This window comes from Phyllobates terribilis, unplaced genomic scaffold, assembly GCF_046119375.1.
Source record: "Phyllobates terribilis strain yellow unplaced genomic scaffold, ASM4611937v1 Scaffold_11__3_contigs__length_659146591, whole genome shotgun sequence".
NCBI classification, from domain to species: domain Eukaryota; kingdom Metazoa; phylum Chordata; class Amphibia; order Anura; family Dendrobatidae; genus Phyllobates; species Phyllobates terribilis.
This window is the reverse complement of record NW_027362771.1, coordinates 184,513,903-184,536,050: the sequence shown is the minus strand read 5'-3', so window position 1 is coordinate 184,536,050 and position 22,148 is coordinate 184,513,903. Positions and strand designations below refer to the sequence as shown.

Here is a 22,148-nt window from a genome sequence, read left to right as displayed (position 1 = left end):
CAGACGCTGTGACATGGGTCGGGAAGGAACTGTTTTCCATGTCACAAATGGTGTGACACGGGTCGGGAAGGGGTTAAATAAGGAAAATTATACAATATTACATTCTATGAGTGGCAAGAGTATGTGAACCTTTAGGATTAGCCAATAATTAGACTGGTGTTTTCAATCAATGGGATGACAACCAGGTGTTAGAGGATGTTTTATTTAAAGAACAAACTTTACTACAATACGTTTGTGGAAGTGTATCATGGCAAAGAGCAGGAGAATTCTGATGACCCCAGAAGAAAGGCTGTTGATGCTCATCAGGCTAGAAAATCTTACAAAACCAAATCTTCCACCTATTAACAGTCAGATTAGATCCAGAGCCAGTATAAATGAAAGAAATTCAAGACCATTATCATCCTCCACAAGAAGGATTGACTAACAAAGAACACGCCAAGAGCAAGGAATATTATAGAGTGCAAGTTCATAAATTAACCTAAGTTAACCTCTAAGGCTTTAAAAGGAACCTGTCAGCAGGTTTTTGCTACCTCACCTAAGAGCAGCAAAGAGAAGCTGCATCCAAAGATGTATCACTTAGATTACTGGGTTCAGCCGTTCTGATACAATCAGAGTTTTTAGATTTAGAATGAAGCAGAGCTGAGAAAGATAACCCCACCCACACCAGACGCTTCATGTAAAAAGTCCATAGACAGTGAGCTGCTTAGTTGCTGAACTAGTCCAGCAATGTTAATCTCTTTGTGATAAATCCTTCACAGTTAGTAAACAGCAGACACTTTGACAAGTGACACATCCCTGAATTCTGTGTTTCAGCCTCCATCTCCTGCTGTCTTCAGATTACATAGCAAAAATCTGCTGACAGATTCCTTTTAAAGGCCTCTCTCACATTAACTAATGTTAATGTTCATGAATCCACCATCAAGGGGACACTGGACAACAATGGTGTGCATGGCAACATTGCAAGGAGAAAGTTATTATTCTCCAAAAAGAACCCTGTTGCCAGTCTACAGTTTGCTATAAATCACACCCAGACAAGCCAGACGGCTATTGGAACAATGTTTTGTTAACTAATGAGACCAAAATAGAGATTTTTGGTTTTAATGAGCGTTATGTTTGGAGAAAAAAAAAAATACTGTACTACAGCATAAAAACGCCATACGGTCTGTGAAACACGGTGGTGGTAGTATCACTGTTTTGGCACATTTGTTTGCCATTATTGATGGAACAATAAATTCTAGATTATACCAGCAAATTGTGCAAGAAAATTTAAAAAAAATCAAGACATCTGTCCATGAGCTGAATCTCAGAAGAGTATTTGTCATGCAGCAAGACAACACCCCAAATCACAGTCTTCATACAACAGAATGAATAAAGAAGAATAAAACTATAGTTTTGGAATGGGCAGATCAAAGTCCTGAATTTAATCTTATAGACATGTGGAAGGACCTGAAATGAGCAATGAGTTGAAGCTGTTTTGTAGGGAAGAATGGGCTAAAATTCATCCAAGCCAATATTCAGGACAAATCACAAATTAAATCATACTATTTATTCATCCACACTAGTCTAAGAAAACAAGTCCATATGTTTACATTTCCTTTCAGTAAACATTTTTTTTGTTTTTCTTTTTCATTTTGAATAATGAACATGAATTCTAAGTAACGTAAACCATAAATAATTGTGTGTGTACTGGGACAAATACCAATACAACAGCAGCTTCAGTAATAAAGCAGTCTTGTCAAATACGTTTACTGAACTTGACAAGATATTACTGCTTGCTTCAATTTGTCTCTGAAGTTGACAGTGTGTAACTTAGTGTTTATTATGTGTCATAGATAAAAAATAGCTCTAGATGATATAAGCTTTCAAACCTTACAAAACTATTCTATCTTGGTATGAATTAAAATTAAGAGAACCCTACTAAATGATCTAAAGTTCATCTTTGTCCTCATCATCTCCCGCCATGACTACTGCAACCTCCTGCTCTGTGGCCTCCCTTCCAACACTCTCGCGCCCCTGCAATCTATCCTAAACTCTCCTGCTCAACTAGTCCACCTGTCCCCCCGCTATTCCCCGGCTTCTCCCCTCTGTCAATCCCTTCACTGGCTCCCCATTGCCCAGAGACTCCAGTTCAAAACCCTAACCTTGGCATACAAAGCCATCCACAACCTGTCTCCTCCATACATCTGTGATCTAGTCTTCCGGTACCTACCTGCATGCAACCTCTGATCCTCACAAGATCTCCTGCTCTACTCCCCTCTTATTTCCTCTTCCCACAATCGCATACAAGATTTCTCCCGCACATCCCCCCTACTCTGGAACTCTCTACCCCAACAGATCAGACTCTCGCCTACCGTGGAAGCCTTCAAAAGAAACCTGAAGACCTACCTCTTCCGACAAGCCTACAACCTGCAGTAACCACCGCTCCACCACATAACTGCATGACCTCCTCTACCCCCACCTACTGTATCCCCACACATCCCTTGTAGATTGTGAGCCCTCACGGGTAGGGTCCTCTCTCCTCCTGTACCAGTCGCTGACTCGTTTTGTTAAGATTATGTAAATGCTTTTGCTATGTATACCCCCTTTTTCACATGTAAAGCGCCATGAAATAAATAGCGCTATAATAATAAATAATAATAATAATCTTTGGCATTAATTGACTGCCCGCCATGTTATACTGTCCATGGTGCTGACACAGGCCCTACCAATTTTAACTGTACTTTTAATGCATTTAAGAAGATAATAAATATATAGTAAAAAAAAAAAAAAAAAAAAAAAAAGAAAGAAAAAGTCTAAACACCTCTTTTAAAATGCCAGGTTTTTGTCATGCAAAAAGAAATCATACCAAGAAGTATAATTTTAGAACTTTTTCCGGCTTTACTGTTAGTCTGTACAATTAAATAGAAAAACAAACAAATCTTTTCAGGTGGAAAAATAAAAAGCTAAAATAATGTGGTTGCATAAATATGCAAATCCTTAAGCTAATGCTTTGTTGAAGTACCCTTTGAATTCATGACAGCATTTTGTCTTTTGGGGTAGGAGTTTATCAGCATATCGCATCTAGAATTGTCAATCTCTGCCCACTCTTCCTTGCAGTAGCGCCCTAAATCTGTCAGACCGCACCTCCTGTGTGCACTCCTTTTCAGGTCAACCCACAGATTTTCTATTGGTTTCAGGTTTGGGCTCTGGTCGTGCCATTGCAAAATGTTGACCGTGTTTGGCAAAGCCATTCTTTGGTTGATTTGGAGGCACATTTAAGTTCATTGTCATTCTGAAAGGTTAAATAGAAGAATAAATTCCTCTTCATCTTCAGCTTTTTATCACAGGCCTGTAGGTTTTGATGCAAAATTGATCGATATTTGGAACTGTTCATAATTCCCTCCACCTTGACTAAAGCCCTAGAACCAGCTGCCGAAAAACAACATCAAAGCACAACGTTGCCTCCACCATGCTTCACTATGAGTTTGGTTTTCTTTTGGTGGTGTGCAGTGTTGGCTTTACATCAAACATACCTTTTGAAATTATGGCCAAAAAGTTCAACCTTGGTCTATCAGGCTATAACACGTTTTCCTATATGCTTTCGGCAGACTTGCCAGACTTGCATGTTCTTCTTTGCAAGAAAAGGATTCTTTTTCCCTACTCTACCCCTCAGGTTTGACATATGAAGAATACAGGAGATTGTTGTTACATTCAGTATACAACCAGTACTTGCCAGTCAATCTCTTTGATTTAGATTTCTCGTTTGTTCATCCATTTTGCATGTTGTTTAAATGGTAAAATAAACTCTCAACAGGTCTATTTTTGATTACTTTGCACTATATACAGTGCTCAGCATAAATGAGTACATCCCAACAGATTTGTCAGGAAACCTCTAGTTTTCTTTCAAAATACACATTTTCTATTGAATAACATAATACAATATACTTCCACAAATGTGAGCCATTGATTGCAAAAAATATTTTTTTATTTTGCTCTCTGTTAAAGGACGAGATTCCCTCCAAAAATATCAGTAATTAATGGGGAACTCTCCTATTCCTCTATTGAGGTCTGATATTAACTATTAACATCAAACTTGACAATTAATAATTAATATCCACTAAAGTTATCTGTGCCTTATGCTATATACTAACTGAGACAAAACCGAGTGATAATAAAAGGTATTTATTACACAAAAGTCTACAGTTAATATACTACTATTTATCCCACTAACACAGTACACAATAATAATAACAATATACAATTCCCAATTACCTATTTTCCACTCATGTTTCCTAATCACTCATGCGGCCCACCCAACTATACTAACTTTCCCTATATATACAGCATACAGATACAAGGATATCAATATCTAGGAGGGTTAGTACAGGGTATGTAGGGCTAGTAAGTAAAGAGTTACAGGGGAAGAGAGATACTCAGCCATGTGTTGTGTCCATGTCTCCAAGAGTCCGAAAAGGGGCTAGCACATGAGTGCTCTGGGGTTTTAAGTCCAGCACAGGAAATGAGGTGGTATTCCCCGCCCACTGGCTAAGGTCTTTGTTCATGTCCAACCATACTCGCAAAACCTGTTTTAGTACATGGCTGGACATTTTGTTGATCCTGCCCCCAACAGCAGCAAACAGACTGAAACACATAAGGAGATGGGGGCCAATATATACATGTATACTTATCTGCAAGCATGGCTAGCATGTAGATACATATATACATGTACAACCTAGGACACTTCCCTTTACACTCTCAGAAATAAGTAATTTTCCTAACAAATTCATTCAAGACCAAGTTACAAAAATGAGTACGCCCTAATGAACGCCCCACAGGTAAGTCAAATTATTTATTAAATAGGTGTCCAGCAGGGGCCAATATATACATGTATACTTATCGGCAAGCATGGCTAGCATGTAGATACATATATGCATGTACAACCTAGGACACTTCCCTTTACAATCCCCCTGTTGTCGAGAACACGACAATGAAATTTGAGGGAAGTGTTGTACTGGGATTTATTTGCCTACTCAAACCCAAAATAACTGGTAACAGTTCAGGATGGAATAAAGTCTAATTCTGCACTTAGGTATTTAGACATCACCCACGTGGCCATCAGTTCTTCCCTGCCGTTCACCGTAATCTAATGTCTCCATCCCTAGAAAACACCTGGCTTCTTTCTTGGTCTTTAATCAAAGTTTGTGGGTTTTTTTTGCCATCAAAGTCTTTTTTTTTTTTTTTTCGTCTCAGTCTTTCCTTGGTTCTGGAAATCTTCAGGTATCCGCCTATCCCAGTCATCATTCTACTGGTCAGACTCTGGACTGGCTTTCACCCTCACAGTCCATAGGTCGGCCAACATCATCTCGTGTACACCCCTCACCTTGCCAGACTTTCCATTACTCTCCGACAGCTTGTTTCCGCTGGATTTTGAGTATGTCTGGCATGATGAGACTGCTGGGTGTCACAGTCTGTAGTTGGGCCTCACAGCATTCTTTCAGCGGAGGCAAGACTCCCTTCAGGGACGACTTTGCCTTTGCTCAGAAACGACTTTGCCTTTGCTCAGAAACGACTTTGCCTTTGCTCAGAAACGACTTTGCCTTTGCTCAGAAACGACTTTGCCTTTGCTCAGAAACGACTTTGCCTTTGCTCAGAAACGACTTTGAGTGTTGATTAAAGAAGATCGTCGAGGCGGTTCCTCCATGAATAGACACGCAGATCTTTACTAGGCAGGTCAGAATTTCTCGAGTAGGGAGTGATGTCACAATACCTAAATAGACTGCGGGAAGAAACACCATCTGATTCTAACAGACATTCAATCCATCCCTTACGAACTTCACAATAGCAAGGGTTGAAGTGGCAAATACCTTATAAAGTGAGGGGACCTGTCCCTAGAGAAACCTAACTCTATTCCCCCATTCACACAGAACACACATTACAATTCCATTCCAAAATAAGCTTTTGGTTTGAATGCATATAGAGACTTGAGCTAAAATAGCATGTATTCTAACTGATCCATAGAGCACATGCAGATCATTGACCCATGTGCAATTGGAGTTCACTACCGGCTGCAAATGCATGAACACCGTTACATGAACACACTTACTGTGGACTGAGTATGTCCATGCACAGGTAGTTCTGCACTTACACCTAAAGTGTCTATATGTACACATATGGAATTTCAGTATACAGTAAAACTCAAATTGACATTAAATTATATATACACAATATATATTGGATTCGGGGTAAAGGACTGTGTTTGTCTTATGTCCTTAACCCCCATCTCATCTCTGGCTGAGCTCATGGTGCTCAGCCTGACTTCTGTGCAGTTGGGCAGACAGTCTTTTGATCCTCCTGCAAATCAGAAACAGTCCAATATATAAGATTACGACCAGGAGGCAATGACCGGAAGAGGCAGCTTTGGGGCTTTATTACAGTCTCCTCCTCATGGCTAAAATATGAGAGGAGATGTTTCAGCTCTGTGATAAACACAAGAGAGGTCTTCTAGCATCTCTCAGGGGTATCTGGGTGAAGGTCAAGACTTCTCTCAGGATAGATAGGTGTTCTTCAGCACTATGCTCTGCTACATCGATACCTAAAATGGAATTAAGGGAACAATACGCTCCTGGGAGTTCTCCCGGTGCAGTTATTCAACATCCTGGCACTGGATAACCTTCCTTATTTTGATCTTCCCTGTCCCATCAAACTCCTGTTCCTTTAGGGTGACCGCCCCCTGTTAACCTTCCTCAGCTGCCTAGCAAGTTCCTATTTCATAGGTAATGCCTTGACTCTCTTGAACCCCACAAAATGAATGCAATTTTTTCTTTAGTATGCTCCTAGTCAATGGCTTCTGATTCCCATACAGACACCCCTTCCAGTTTTTCACAATACAAAAGAGTAACACACAGCCCTCGCAGCTACTTATTCTCCTGTACATAGCTTCAAACAGACTACACAGAGACAAAGGCTCATCGTGTATAGTTGGCTTGAACTAATTCAGGATTTCTGGAGTAACATCCCAGTTTGCCAGCTTCATGCCTCATCATGAAACTGCCCATCCCTGGGTTTGGTACTCCCCGTTGCCACATACTACCGATTAAGATATGTAGGCAACCACAACCAGCTGGAACTTCAAGGCCTAGGTGCACAATATATACCTATCCACACCTTTCTACCTATCTTAGTCCATGCCGAAAAACCAGCTCACTCGTGGATATGGCTATTATCAAAGGGAAAATGTTAATACACTTAGGAAAACTAAACATCAAACTAAGGTTCACTGTTTTAAGTTGTATCCTGCATCAAGATTTAAACAAAACCAGGTTATAAGTCCAGACTTCAAGGTCTAAGCACACAGTATAACACGACACTCCATTGAGTACGTCAGTTACCTGTCCATGCTTCACTGCCTGTCTTAGCTCACGTAATACACCCTTTATTCAATCCAAAATGCACAGAAAACACAAAAAACAAACCATTAACAAATTATCCGACTGAACTTCAAGGCCTAGGTGCACAATGTATACCTGTCCACACCTTTCTACCTATTTTAGTCCATGCAGCAAAACCAGCTCATCCACGGATGTGGCTCTATTGCCAAATGAAAACAAAAAAAAATAAAATACACATTCCTGCGATCTGCGCTACTCTTAACCTTATGAATTCTATGGAAAAACTGGAGCTAAAAATAAAAGTACCAGCAAATAAACCTCATTTACTTGACAGGGGGTCTGATAGAGAACAGAAAACAACCAGCATACTAACAAATCCTGTTATACATTGCATACACATTGAGACTCCTATAAAGCCTTTCTGCCACCTGTCTGAGCCTCACAGGTCTAACGATATATTTAAACTGTAAAAGAACAAACCTAATAAACAACAGAACAGTAAAATAAACTAATAAGACAAAACAACTGTATACATATAGAACAGTACAGGTCTGTTAGAAACTCTGCTGATAGAGTTTAAATCAAGGCCTTACTAGGGAGCAAAATTTACCCTTTCATCCCTTGCTTGCAGTCGGCCATTTTGACAAATCTGAACATGGTGGGACACATGAGACTGAGAGAAAATACTATTTTGTCTCTGTAAAATGTCTGTTCTCCATGCTGGACTTCTCACAGTTAATTGTGCAATGACAATTCCTTGCAATGTGTCCAAAGTGACCACATTTAAAACATTTAACAGAGCAATATTTCCTCTCTCTCCTTGTACCTGACAATTTGCAGTACCTGGCAATATGACCTGAGCCAGCACAGGCATAACATCTAATGGACGCCATGCTTGATGTAGGGCCCCTAACAGAACATACTTCCTTTTGTCTGGATATTTTAAACTGTTCCATCACTAGGGATGCACTTTTAACAATTTTACGTTTGCATTTTCTCATTATTTTACACTTGTCGTTACATTTATTGATTGGATCAAGATTTGATGAAATATTTGATCCATCACTTCCATTGTTAAAGGACGAGATTCCCTCCAAAAATATCAGTAATTAAAGGGGAACTCTCCTATACCTCTATTGAGGTCTGATATTAACTATTAACATCAAACTTGACAATTAATAATTAATATCCACTAACGTTATCTGTGCCTTATACTATATACCAACTGAGACAAAATCGTGTGCTAATAAAAGGTATTTATTACACAAAAGTCTAGAGTTAATATACTATTATTTATCCCACTAACACAGTACACAATAATAATAACAATATACAATTCCCAATTACCTATTTTCCACCCATGTTTCCTAATCACTCATGCGGCGCACCCAACTATACTAACTTTCCCTATAAATACAGTATACAGATACAAGGATATCAATATCTAGGAGGGTTAGTACAGGGTATGTAGGGCTAGTAAGTAAAGAGTTACAGGGGAAGAGAGATACTTAGCCATGTGTTGTGTCCATGTCTCCAAGAGTCCAAAAAGGGGCTAGCACATGAGTGCTCTGGGGTTTTAAGTCCAGCACAGGAAATGAGGTGGTATTCCCCACCCACTGGCTAAGGTCTTTGTTCATGTCCTACCATACTCGCAAAACCTGTTTTAGTACATGGCTGGACATTTTGTTGATCCTGCCCCCAACAGCAGCAAACAGACTGAAACACATAAGGAGATGGGGGCCAATATATACATGTATACTTATCTGCAAGCATGGCTAGCATGTAGATACATATATACATGTACAACCTAGGACACTTCCCTTTACACTCTCAGAAATAAGTAATTTTCCTAACAAATTCATTCAAGACCAAGTTACAAAAATGAGTACGCCCTAATGAAAGTCTTAGGAGAAAAGCTAAAGTTTAGACTACAAATTTCTAATTAAGAAGTATTCAACCACAGGTAAGTCAAATTATTTATTAAATAGGTGTCCAGCAGACAGATGACTATGAAAAGGCATTACCTAAAGAAAACCCCTTCCCATTTTATGTTGTCAACAATAGCACCACATAGAAGAGAAATGTCACAAGACCTGAGAAAGAAAACAATTTCTTTACACAAGAAAAATGAAGGCTACAAGATCAGCAAAGCTTTACTTATCAGTTAGAATACTGTAGCTAAAGTGATACAAAAAAATGAATAAAGATGAAAAGATGAAACAGCATCCATCACAGAGACATCCAAGCCGACAACAGAAGTTGACACCTAAACAGGAGCATCTTCTGATAAGAAAAGTCGAAGAAAATCAAAATGCAAGTTCACTGCAGTTAGCTAAAGAAGTAGAAAGCCAAACGGAAAGTGTGTTTCCCGTGATACAATACAGCATACACTGCAGAGGAATGGCATGCATCAGTGTCGCAAAAAAGCCCACCTACAATTTTCTATGGCTCATGCTGAAAAATATGAAGACTATTGGGACTTTATAATCTGGAATTATGAGACCAAGATAAATGTGTTTGAAGGTGATGACTTCTAAACTATAAGGCATCGAGGAGTACAAAGAAAAATGCATGGGGCCTACAATGAAACATGGTGGTTGCAGTGTCCTTATGTGGGGCTGCATGAGCGGTCCTATTGTTGGGTAGCTACATTTCATTCATGGTAACATGAATGCACTGATGTACTGCTCTATATTGAAAGAGAAGATGCCACCATCACTCTGTGTTGCTGGTAAACTTGCACTTTTCAACATCGCAATGATTCAAAACACACATCTAAGGCCACTGTTGTATTTCTGAAGAATAACAGGGTGAAAGTGATTCAATGGCCAAGTATGTCTCCTGATCTGAACCCAACCAAACATCTATGGAGAATTGTAAAGAGACAAGTTGAGCATCACTCTCCATCAAGCATCCAGGTTCTAAGGCTATGTGCCCACGATGCAGAAATGCTCCGGATTTTTCCTGAGCGTTTCTGCATCTCCCTGGCAGAAAAAACGCATGCGGATTGTACATGCGTTTTTCCTTCCTGGGACAAGCGGAGTGGAGCGTTCTTCACATGCATTTCCGAAAGCGGGTTGTCAAGCGCTTTCCAAACGATTTTAGCACCACTTGGAAAGTGCTTGACAACTTGGTCACACTATATAAATCCATGCAAAAATCCATGTAAAAATAAATATTATACTTACCTTCTGATGGCCCCCGGTGTCCTTGTCTCGGCTTGCCGGCAGCTCGCGGCAGATTAAAAGACCTGCCGAAGTCAGCGGTCACGTGACCCGTCACATGACTAAATGATGTCACCGCAGGTCCTTCAGTCTACCGCAAGCTGCCGGCAAGCCGAGACAAGGACACCGGGGGCCATCAGAAGGTAAGTATAATATTTATTTTTTATTTTATTCTTTTTTTACTGGTACTATGGTACCGGGGTCTGGAGGAGAGTCTCCTCTTCTCCAAACCCGGGTACCATCCGCACATTGAAATGCATGGAATCCGCATGTACAGATCCAGTGATGCGGATGACATGCGTTCCAATGCAAGTCAATGGCGGCGAAAAACATGCGCTTCCGCAAAATAATTGATACTGCTGTGGATTTTTCCGCAATGATAATCCGCAGCGGAAATTTCCGCAGCATGTGCACAGCACATGCGGATTATCATTGGGGAACATGGCAGACCTTCTACCAAGCATTTTTTAAGGGTTTCTGCAGCGGAATTGCCGCTGCGGAAACGCTTAAAACATGAATAGTGGGCACACAGCCTAAGAGGTCGTTTTTGAAAAATGGAAAAAGATAGATGTTGAAATATGTCGTCAGCTTCTTCATTCCATGCCTTGAAGACTTGGTGATATCCTCAAACATCATGGAGGTCAAACAAAATCTAAGATATAAGTATCACAATATTCATATAGCACATAAAGAGTTTCCAAGTCAGGAACATAGACAATTAATTTGTTCCACCTACCAGTAATTACCATTTATTAAAAGGGTGGAGTACTCCTATAACATTATTCTCCTACTTTGGATGTTCTTATGTATTCTGGTGGTTTGTTGTGGCTCCAGTAGTCATTTTTGTAGGATAAAAATACTAGTTGTAGTAGTTTCTGATGTGGGGTGTATTCATTTTTGCATCAACTAATTTGAATAAAACTGAAGATTTTGTAATGAAATTTATATTATTAACTTTACGTTCATGTTATGGGTTAAAATAATGTTTTATGAAACTTATGAAGTCTTGTCAAAATTTTGGAAATTCTTGTATTCAGTGAGATATTGATTAAAATCTTACTTTTCAGGGATGCTTGTTGTCGCCCTTCCTCTTTGCTTAGGCCATTGAACCCTTGGCGTGTCACTTAGACAGTCAAAGGATTTTACTGGGTTTAGATGTGGAGAAATAGAGGAGCAAGTTAGCCTCTATGCAGATGATATGCTGCGTTTTATAGATAACATAACATCTTCAATCAGTCCAATCAGGTTTATCAATTAACTGGAACAAATCTGTCCTGATGCCAGTAGGTATTCTGCGCCATTCTCCAATATTGGAACAATTACAATTACAAATTGTAGACAAGTTCAAATACTTGGGAATAACCGTCAGTTCGAAACCTAAAGAATATGTAATATTAATCATAGACCCTTTGTTAGATGAGTTTAGAACTAAGGTGAATGTATGGTCCAGACTCTCGCTATCAGTTATGGGTAGAGGAAATCTTATCAAGATGATCCTTATGCCACACTTGCTTTATGTGCTACAGTACATAATGTTCCTTGTTGGATACGTCCACTCAAATTTCGTAAAGTACAGACCATGTTTAGGGAATTAATATGGCTTAAACAGCATGCACAGCTAAAACTATAAAGTCTCCAACATAATAAGGATGATGACGGATTGGCTATTCCTGATCCATGGCTGTATTTTATGGATGCCAAATATAACACTTCCATGGATGGGGAAATAGAGATGACATGGGCAAATTGGGTACTCTTCTTTTACAGAATATGAAATGGGCCTCACATTTATGTATTCTGGAGACTGTGATTTCTCCCCGGGAAAATTCTCTTACTCCCACATTGGCATAAGTATATAAAGTGTGGGAGTTGGGAAAGAAAATTCTGGGTATTAAGGGATACAATAAATACACATGACTATGACATAATCCCACTCTGGGCGAAGTGTCAAAGCTAAAGGGCTTCTCTAATTGTGAGCAAAAGGGATCTGGGTGATAGAACAGCTATTTACAAACTCGGTTCTTAAAAGCTTTCAACAGCTTCAAGAGGATTTTAATTTATCATGTTACACTTTTTCCCAATATCTACAAATCCAACATGCTCTCTCAGCTCAATCAGCTCTGATAGACCTTAGAAAACAACATCATCCCCTAATAGATACTACTGCTTCTATAGGCCATACAAAGGGATTAATCTCTACCATATATAAGTATCATCCCAACTCGATAATTACCGCCTGACAGCTCAAGCTAAATGGGAGTCGATTGTAGGCCCCATATAGGAGGAGCAATGGAGAGAAATTTTAGAAACTGCTCCCAAACTATAGTACTGTGAGGCCCAAAGGCTCTCTCAATTAACACTAGAACTACTGATGGAGTCATTTTGACTCCTTTCGTTTTTTATTTCTCTTCTGTGACTACATTTTTCAGAATTCCGGCTTGAAACTCGGTGACTTTTCCTCAAATATGATGTGAAAAAAGATTTTGTGAGAATAAATAATTTTGGTGAAAAATTTGCGCGTTTTTTTCAAAATTTACCAAGAACTACTGAAGGGAGTCATTTTGACTCCCTACTATATTTTGAGGTCCTTTTGTCACTAAATGTTGCTATAAAGTTTTGTGCATAATTTTTTCACTCTGTCTTATTTACCCTGATGTTCATATAGATGTAGTTCAATTTACATGTCAACTTTTCACATTTTCCTTGTGTTTTACCTGCTTGTATTACTGTGTAATGCTGAACAAAATAGCTTGTTTACTCTAGGCTCTTATCTTATGCTAATGAAGGGTGGTGTTTTTCTAAGGTCCTAGCAGGAGACAGTATTCTGGATAGTAACTTTACTTTCAGTTCAGCTGAAGAGACAAAGAGAACAGACGCAGACATACGAGCTCTGAAGACTCATACAGGTATGAATTGTTATGAAATAGTTTAGCTGTCTGTCAACTGATTCAGCCCACCTACTTTTGAAGGTGGCAGAACAGTTATTATTTCTTTTAGTTTTCATTTCATTTCTATTTTTCAGCAGGGAACTATATAGAATTATGGAATTTGTGAGGAATATGGAGAGAAGACGTTTGATAAAGCCTCAGGATATTCTGGCTACTTTGCAATCCATACCGGAGGATGAATCGGAATCCGAATTGCAGGAACATGTATTTGATTCTGACAGTGATGAAGATTTCATTCCTCAGAACATATCAAGTGAATCTGAAGACTCAGAAGGAACAAATCCAGAAGGTAAGTAGTTATGTGTATTTATTTGTTCTTCCACACACTGAGTTAGGGCCTGTGCACACTAGCAGAATTCTGGCTGAATAGCCATCTGGATATTCTTGCCGCAATACAGGCCGTACCTGCCCGCTCATGCCTGAAGCTCCGCTCCGAACCCCGGGCTGGAGCCGCTGTCAGGGACAGAGCAGCGCTTGCTTACGCGCGAGCACGGCTCCGTCCCAGACAGCGGCTCCAGCCCGGGGTTCGGAGCGGAGCTTCAGGTATGAAACTCCGCTCTGTACCTGAGCGGGCAGGTACGGGCCGGATTGTGGTGAGAATATCCGGTCGGATATTCCGCCGCTAATCCAGCCAGTGTGCACGGACCCTTACAAAACAAAAATTCTAAATATTCATCAACTTTTTTACAGATATTCCAAGCACATCAACTGGGGATCGGGCTCATGCAGTTATGTTGCCTCGTGACCATCCTCCTGGTCGTGGACAGAAAAAATCAGCAAAACGTCCCAGAAATGAAAGAACAACAGATAACGATGGCGGCGAAGGTAATGCAACAACAAACACCAGAGAAGGCGAATCTGAAGGAATACTAGTTTCAGCGGATGGTATTCAATGGAAACCTGTTGAAATTGGAGAACACTTGCCTGGTAGGCGTGACAGCCAAAATATTCTTCGAGAAGCACCTGGCCCTACAGGATACGCCAGAAGAAATATCATTATCGATAGTCCTTTGAGCGCATGGCGTTTATTTTTTGATTCATATATATTGACACATATAAAGAACTGTACGCTTGCAGAAGCATGCAGGAACAATAATTTACAGTTTACTCTATCTGATGAGGAGCTAGATGCATTCATTGCGATATTCTATGCTCGTGGAATATCTGGCACGAACCGTCACTCGATTAGCAGTATTTGGTGTAATGACTGGGGAATACCGTTTTGCAAAGCGACAATGTCTAGGGACCGCTTTGTTGAAATTATGAGGTTTCTCAGATTTGATGAGAAATCTACTCGATCGGAGAGACTGCAAACGGACAAGTTTGCTCTATTTTCTACTGTGTGGGACAGGTTTATTGAAAATTGTATTGCGTGTTACAAACCTGGCCCATACATAACGGTGGATGAGCAACTTTTCCCAAGCAAAACTAGGTGTCCATTCACGCAGTACATGCCTTCCAAACCAGATAAATATGGCCACAAATATTGGCTAGCTTTTGATAAGAGGAGCAAATATCTGGCAAATGGCTTCCCTTATCTAGGCAAAGATGACACACGCCGTGCTGAGGACCGTTTAGCTGACCATGTGGTAATGAAGTTATTGGACCCGTTTTTGAAAAAAGGTCGCAATGTTACAACCGATAATTATTTTACTTCAGTAAAATTAGCTAAACAGCTAAAAAGCAAAGGAACAACCATCGTGGGAACACTGAACAAGATAAGGCGAGAAGTGCCTAAAGAAATAAAATCCATGAAAGAGGAATTGTACAACACTAAAGTGTTTAGAAATGAAGACAATTTTACACTTACAGTATATCAAGGAAAGCCCAACAAAAATGTTGTCATTTTGAGTTCCGTCCATGCAGATGTTGTTGTTGCGTCTGATTCCGCTAAAAAAACTCCAGAAACGTAAAGTTTTACAATGAAACAAAATATGGAGTAGATGTAGTGGATCAGATGGCACGAAAATATACCACACGAACATGCAGAAGGAGATGGCCTGTTCATGCATTTGAAAATGCCTTAGACTTTGCGGGTATAAATGCATGGATAATATTCAAGGAGATTACCCACCAAAAAATGTCACGCAAGGCATTTTTGCAAACGCTTGTGAGAGAGTTGAGTGGTCCTTATGTCACAGATAGGGAAAAGGGTTCCACGTCCCAAGTTTCTACATGCTCAGAAGTGATGGTTCAAACAAAATTTTGCCAGATCAAAGAAAAGTGCAAGAAAAATAGATCTGTCGGAAATTGTAAGACTTGTGGTAAGTCTTTGTGTGGGCAATGTACTGCCATAAATCAAAGGCAATGCCTAAAATGCGAAACACCAAATGTTTAGAAGGTGAATTCTGCGCCATATTTTCATTTTTATGCTCCTCCACCTACATTTTCTCTGCTTTTTGTTCTTCAGTTGTTGTTTATATGTGTGCACTTGAATAAAAAAAAATGTTTGAAAAACGTCTATTATAATTATTGTTATTTTCTGTAGAAAAATAAGAAAAGCAGAAAAAAAACAATCAAAAGCATTACTGTTGGATCTCACAATAATAATACATTACAAAAAATATAATTATTAATAAATAACCACAAATGAAACTCTAAAAATAAACGAAAACAAGCAAGGAGTCAAAATTACTCCTTTCAGTAGTTCTAGGCGGGGTCACGAGTCCAGTAGTCCTAGTGTTAAATTTAATTCATAGAGTGTACAAAACTCCTAGCTTTCTACACAAGATAGGGCATTTTGCAACATGGCGATACTCTAGGTGTGGGATTGATAAGGCACATCTAAAGCACATCCTTTGAAACAAAGTCATTTCTTTGCTAGAAAGGGTGTATCGAGTGAAATTATTAACAGATCCCCATATATGTACAGTACAGACCAACAGTTTGGTCATTTAAAGATTTTTCTGTATTTTCATGACTATGAAAATTGTACATTCACACTGAAGGCATCAAAACTATGAATTAACACATGTGGAATTATATACTTAACAAAAAAGTGTGAAACAACTGAAAATAGGTCTTATATTCTAGGTTCTTCAAAGTAGCCACCTTTTGCTTTGATGACTGCTTTGCACACTCTTGGCATTCTCTTGATGAGCTTCAAGAGGTAGTCACCGGAAATGGTCTTCCAACAACCTTGAAGGAGTTCCCAGAGATGCTTAGCATTTGTTGGCCCTTTTGCCTTCACTCTGCGGTCCAGCTCACCCCAAACCATCTTGATTGGGTTCAGGTCTTGTGACTGTGGAGGCCAGGTCATCTGGCGTAGCACCCCATCACTCTCCTTCTTGGTCAAATAGCCCTTACACAGCCTGGAGGTGTGTTTGGGGTCATTGTCCTGTTGAAAAATAAATGATGATCCAACTAAAACGCAAACCGGATGGAATAGCATGCCGCTGCAAGATGCTGTGGTAGCCATGTGGGTTCAGTATGTCTTCAATTTTGAATAAATCCCCAACAGTGTCACCAGCAAAGCACCCCCACACCACCACACCTCCTCCTCCATGCTTCACGGTGGGAACCAGGCATGTAGAGTCCATCCATTCACCTTTTCTGCGTCGGACAAAGACACGGTGGTTGGAACCAAAGATCTCAAATTTGGACTCATCAGACCAAAGCACAGATTTCCACTAGCCTAATGTCCATTCCTTGTGTTCTTTAGCCCAAACAAGTCTCTTCTGCTTGTTGCCTGTCCTTAGCAGTGTTTTCCTAGCACCTATTTTACCATGAAGGCCTGCTGCACAAAGTCTCCTCTTAACAGTTGTTGTAGAGATGTGTCTGCTGATAGAACTCTGTGTGGCATTGACCTGGTCTCTAATCTGAGCTGCCGTTAACCAGCGAATTCTGAGGCTGGTGACTCGGATAAACTTATCCTCAGAAGCAGAGATGACTCTTGGTCTTACTTTCCTGGGGCGGTCCTCATGTGAGTCAGTTTCTTTGTAGCGCTTGATGGTTTTTGCAACTGCACTTGGAGACACTTTCAAAGTTTGCCCAATTTTTCGGACTGACTGACCTTCATTTCTTAAAGTAATGATGGCCACTCATTTTTCTTTACTTAGCTGCTTTTTTCTTGCCATAATACAAATTCTAACAGTCTATTCAGTAGGACTATCAGCTGTGTATCCACCTGACTTCTGCACAACACAACTGATGGTCCCAACCTCATTTATAAGGCAAGAAATCCCACTTATTAAAACTGACAGGGCACACCTGTGAAGTGAAAACCATTTCCGGTGACTACCTCTTGAAGCTCATCAAGAGAATGCCAAGAGTGTGCAAAGCAGTCATCAAAGAAAAAGGTGGCTACTTTGAAGAACCTAGAATATCAGACATATTTTCAGTTGTTTCACACTTTTTTGTTAAGTATATAATTCCACATGTGTTAATTCATAGTTTTGATGCCTTCAGTGTGAATGTATAATTTTCATAGTCAAGAAAATACAGAAAAATCTTTAAATGAGAAGGTGTGTCCAAACTTTTGGTCTGTACTGTATATATATATATTTAATACATGTCCTATGTCCATATTATATTAAGTGTATTACTTGTTTGCACCTATAAAATAATGAATGAGAGAGCACAAGGTGATAATAAATAGATTATATGTTAGCACTTAATTGTACCCATAATGCATGGATTAAAGAGGGTACAATATACATTTAGGTTTATAACAGTATTTCATGGTTACCATAATGTGTGGTAATAATTTTTACCTTCTAGGCATAAAGCGGAAAGCTCAATTTGAAAAATTAAAACACTTACCTTTCAACCCAATTTCACAGCAGCAAAAAATAAAATTTCTACATAAAGCCAAGGCAGTAATGGAAATATGCATTCTATCTTAACTTGTCTGATTAAATAGATGCAACAGCAATGGTACAATCTATCATAGTCTGAGAATTAAAGATATTCTCATGTTATTAAATTGCTTTATTTAGACAGCATGAAAATAAGCAAGTTTGCAATTGAATTGCTTTTTCTATCTGCTGTCATTCTCCTGCTGTGTGCTCTTTTGTCTTTCATAGGGTATAGCTGGTTTCTCCAGCCCATTGATTTCTATACAGCAGTTAGCTGGTCACTTCCCTCCTCCTCCCTCTCAGCTACTGACAGAGCTCTTACTAGTCCTGTAGAATCACAACCCAACAGAACTTGCAGTTTCCACATCAATTCTCCTAATCATGGCTCTCACTTTCCTGAGCCATGTGCTTGTTATTTCTATACGTAAATATAGTGATAACGGTGTAGAACAAGCACTTCCTGGCCATTAATGTTTTGTAGAAGTAGTAGCAGAATGAAGCAGCTCACCAGAACTGTAAGTCAAGCAGGACCACCCACCCCCCCAAGCAACCAAGGAGTAAGGAGAGAGCTCTGAGCTGCTCAAGAGACAACTTGAGAAAATCCCTTTAGGTGATAATATCAAGTACAATGTGTTCGGCTCCAACTTAGTGAATCATTCACACTTCCCTTTTACAAAAGCGTAGTCTGTATAGGTCGCTTATAAAAACTCCATGAAAATTTTCTGAATTACTCAGTTTTTAAGCATACTGAAGAATATTACTGAAGCAGCACACTATTTTATAAGCAGATCTAAAATTGGTAACTTCAGAACATTTGTCTAAATAACTAGCACAATACAATCAATTGGTCATCCTATTACAGCACAATCTGGTGCAGTTATTTCTATATGCCTAGTGTTATTTATTTACATACTAAAGATAGGGTGATATTGAAAAGCGACGGAAGGTGATGAGTAGGACTAGTTTCTTACTCAGTACAATAGCAGCTGCAAATATACATTTGCCCAAGATCTTGCAAAATACTCAAAAAGTGGAAGTGGGTTGAAAGTAATCATTACCTTATCCACCTTTGCACGACTCATAAAAAAACGGATCTTGAGTTTTACATGTGGTTAATTCTATTAGATTTAGAGCATTTTGAGTTCAACAATAAAATATACTGGGTACATTACAAATTAGCATTCAACACTATTATATAATTTATTTTTTTTTTTTCTAAACATGCCATTTTTACAGGGCTTTCCCCCATTCTTACCTTTTGTATCTGTTTGGCACATTTCTTTCCTAAACAAAAACAAACAAACATAAATTAATACTAAATAACACAATATCAAACGTTAGATATTCTCCCCTAGAACACAGCAGTATTTGGTATTATGCACACATGGGCTTAAAGTAAAAAAGATATTCGGTTGCCAAAATCCAAAGATTTTCACATCAGCATAAAAGAAGGAAAATTTGACTGTCCCACAACTTATCTTATGTACAGAAAATGTACTTGAATTTATGTGACTTGCTGAATCAAGTCGGCATTGACCACTTAAGTGTCATGAAGGAAACCACAAATAGATGCATCCAAATATAGAACTTTTACAGAGTGCATTAATTATTGGGAAAAGTTCTTGTATCTGTGAGGACCAAAAAATATTCTGAGTCTAAGGCCACGGCTCCACTATCAGTATTCGGTCAGTATTTTTTCTCAGGAGTGGGAGCCAAAACCTGGTGAGGAACAATCAGAGAAAAAGTATAATAGAAGCAAGTGCACCAATTCTGCATTTATTACCCACTCCTCGTTTTAGCTCCCACTCCTAAGAAAAAATACTGACCGAATACGGATAGTGGGGCCATGGCCTAAAACTACTAGTACCATATAAAATTTTGCCACCATTTGAAATAGGTAATAAGTTTAGAAAAGGTCTAATTGACTTTGCAACATATACACTCCCTGACAGACGTTATGTCGCTTATCTATGTTATGTAAATAAAAGCTTATGACCTGACGTTAAATTCATCCATTGGTTTTATAAATTACTCTTTTGAAAGCTGAAACCCTCCCAAAATAGTACAACTATGTGTACTATTAATTTGCATTATATGTTGCAAAAAGAAAAGCAGTCACTCCATTTTTTTAATAAGAAGAGTTGTTAAATCACTTCCCTCTTCTAACATACACTCCTCTACACTGAAATTGCAACACTAAGAACAAAAAGTCATGGAATTATGGAAATCACAGAATGGATAGACATGTTAAGAATATGCAAACTAGGACAAAATAGAAACATTTTCAAAACATCTTGATTTATTCGGTACTGAGTATGAGCGCAGAAAAACTGCACTTACACGCCTTGGCATGCTATCAATGAGGTTATTAATGGCTGTCTGAGGAATGTTCTGCCAAGCTGAATGCACTTGGGCATGCAAATCATCAAGATCTACTGATGACAACTACCTTTACAACTGCCAACCAATGATATGCCCCAGATATGCCCGGCAGGAGTCAAGTCCGGAGATGCTGCTGGCCATAGTAGCACATTTAGGTCATGCAGGCAACATGCCCTTATGGAGGCCTTCTTATAATGTTGCCTATGTAATCTTCAGACCGATTTCTGGCTATCATAGCACCCAAGATGAAAGCAAGTCTCATCCCTGAAGAGAATAGACCTCTATTTCTAATAATTTACAAAAATTCTCCACCAAATAATTACTAATCTCCCCTGACAAAACAAAATTCAGTGAAGGAAATAATTATTTGATCCCTTGCTGTTTTTGTAAGTTTGCCCACTGACAAAGACATGAACAGTTTATAATTTTAAGGGTAGGTTAATTTTAACATTGAGATATAGAATATCCCCCCCAAAAAATCAAGAAAATCACATTGTATAAATTAGATACATTTATTTGCATTTTGCAGTGTGAAATAAGTATTTGATCCCCTACAAACCATTATGAGCTCTGGCTCCTACAGACCAGTTAGACGCTCCTAATCAACTCGTTACCTGCATTAAAGACAGCTGTCTTACATAGTCACCTGTATAAAAGACTCCTGTCCACAGACTCAATTAATCAGTCAGACTCTAACCTCTACAACATGGGCAGGACCAAAGAGCTTTCTAAGGATGCTAGGGACAAGATCATAGACCTGCACAAAGCTGGAAAGGGCTACAAAACCATAAGTAAGACGCTGGGTGAGAAGGAGACAACTGTAAGAAATACAAAATGAATGTCAATTGACATCGATCTGGGGCACCACGCAAAATCTCACCTCGTGGGGTATCCTTGATCATGAGGAAGGTGAGAGATCAGCCTAAAACTACACGGGGGGGACTTGTTAATGATATCAAGGCAGCTAGGACCACAGTCACCAAGAAAACCATTGGTAACACATTACAACTTAAAGGTTTAAAATCCTGCAGTGCCCGCAAGGTCCCCCTGCTCAAGAAGGCACATGTGCAGGCGCGTCTGAAGTTTGCTAATGGACACCTGGATGATTCTGTGCGTTATTGGGAGAAGGTGCTGTCGTCAGATGAGACAAAAATTAAGCTCTTAGGCATTAACTCAACTTGCCGTATTTGGAGGAAGAGAAATGCTGCCTACGACCCAAAGAACACTGTCAAGCATGGAGGTGGAAACATTATGTTTTGGGGGTGTTTCTCTGCTAAGGGCACAGGACTACTTCACCGCATCAATGGGAGAATGGATGCAGCCATGTACCGCAAAATCCTGAGTGACAACCTCCTTCCCTCCACCAGGACATTAAAAATGGGTCGTGGCAGGGTCTTCCAGCAACACAATGACCCAAAACATACAGCCAAG

At 39.4% G+C, this 22,148-nt stretch overlaps 1 protein-coding gene across 2 annotated transcripts in view; it reads right to left on the bottom strand.

Annotated features, from left to right (window-relative positions):
• PAWR (pro-apoptotic WT1 regulator) overlaps positions 1–22,148 on the bottom strand; it is a 160,505-nt gene that overhangs the window by 42,076 nt on the left and 96,281 nt on the right. For both annotated transcript variants that reach the window (XM_073651878.1, XM_073651877.1), the window contains exon 4: positions 19,591–19,619. In XM_073651878.1, the coding sequence (XP_073507979.1) occupies positions 19,591–19,619 (29 nt within the window). The remainder of the gene's footprint in view (positions 1–19,590; positions 19,620–22,148) is intronic.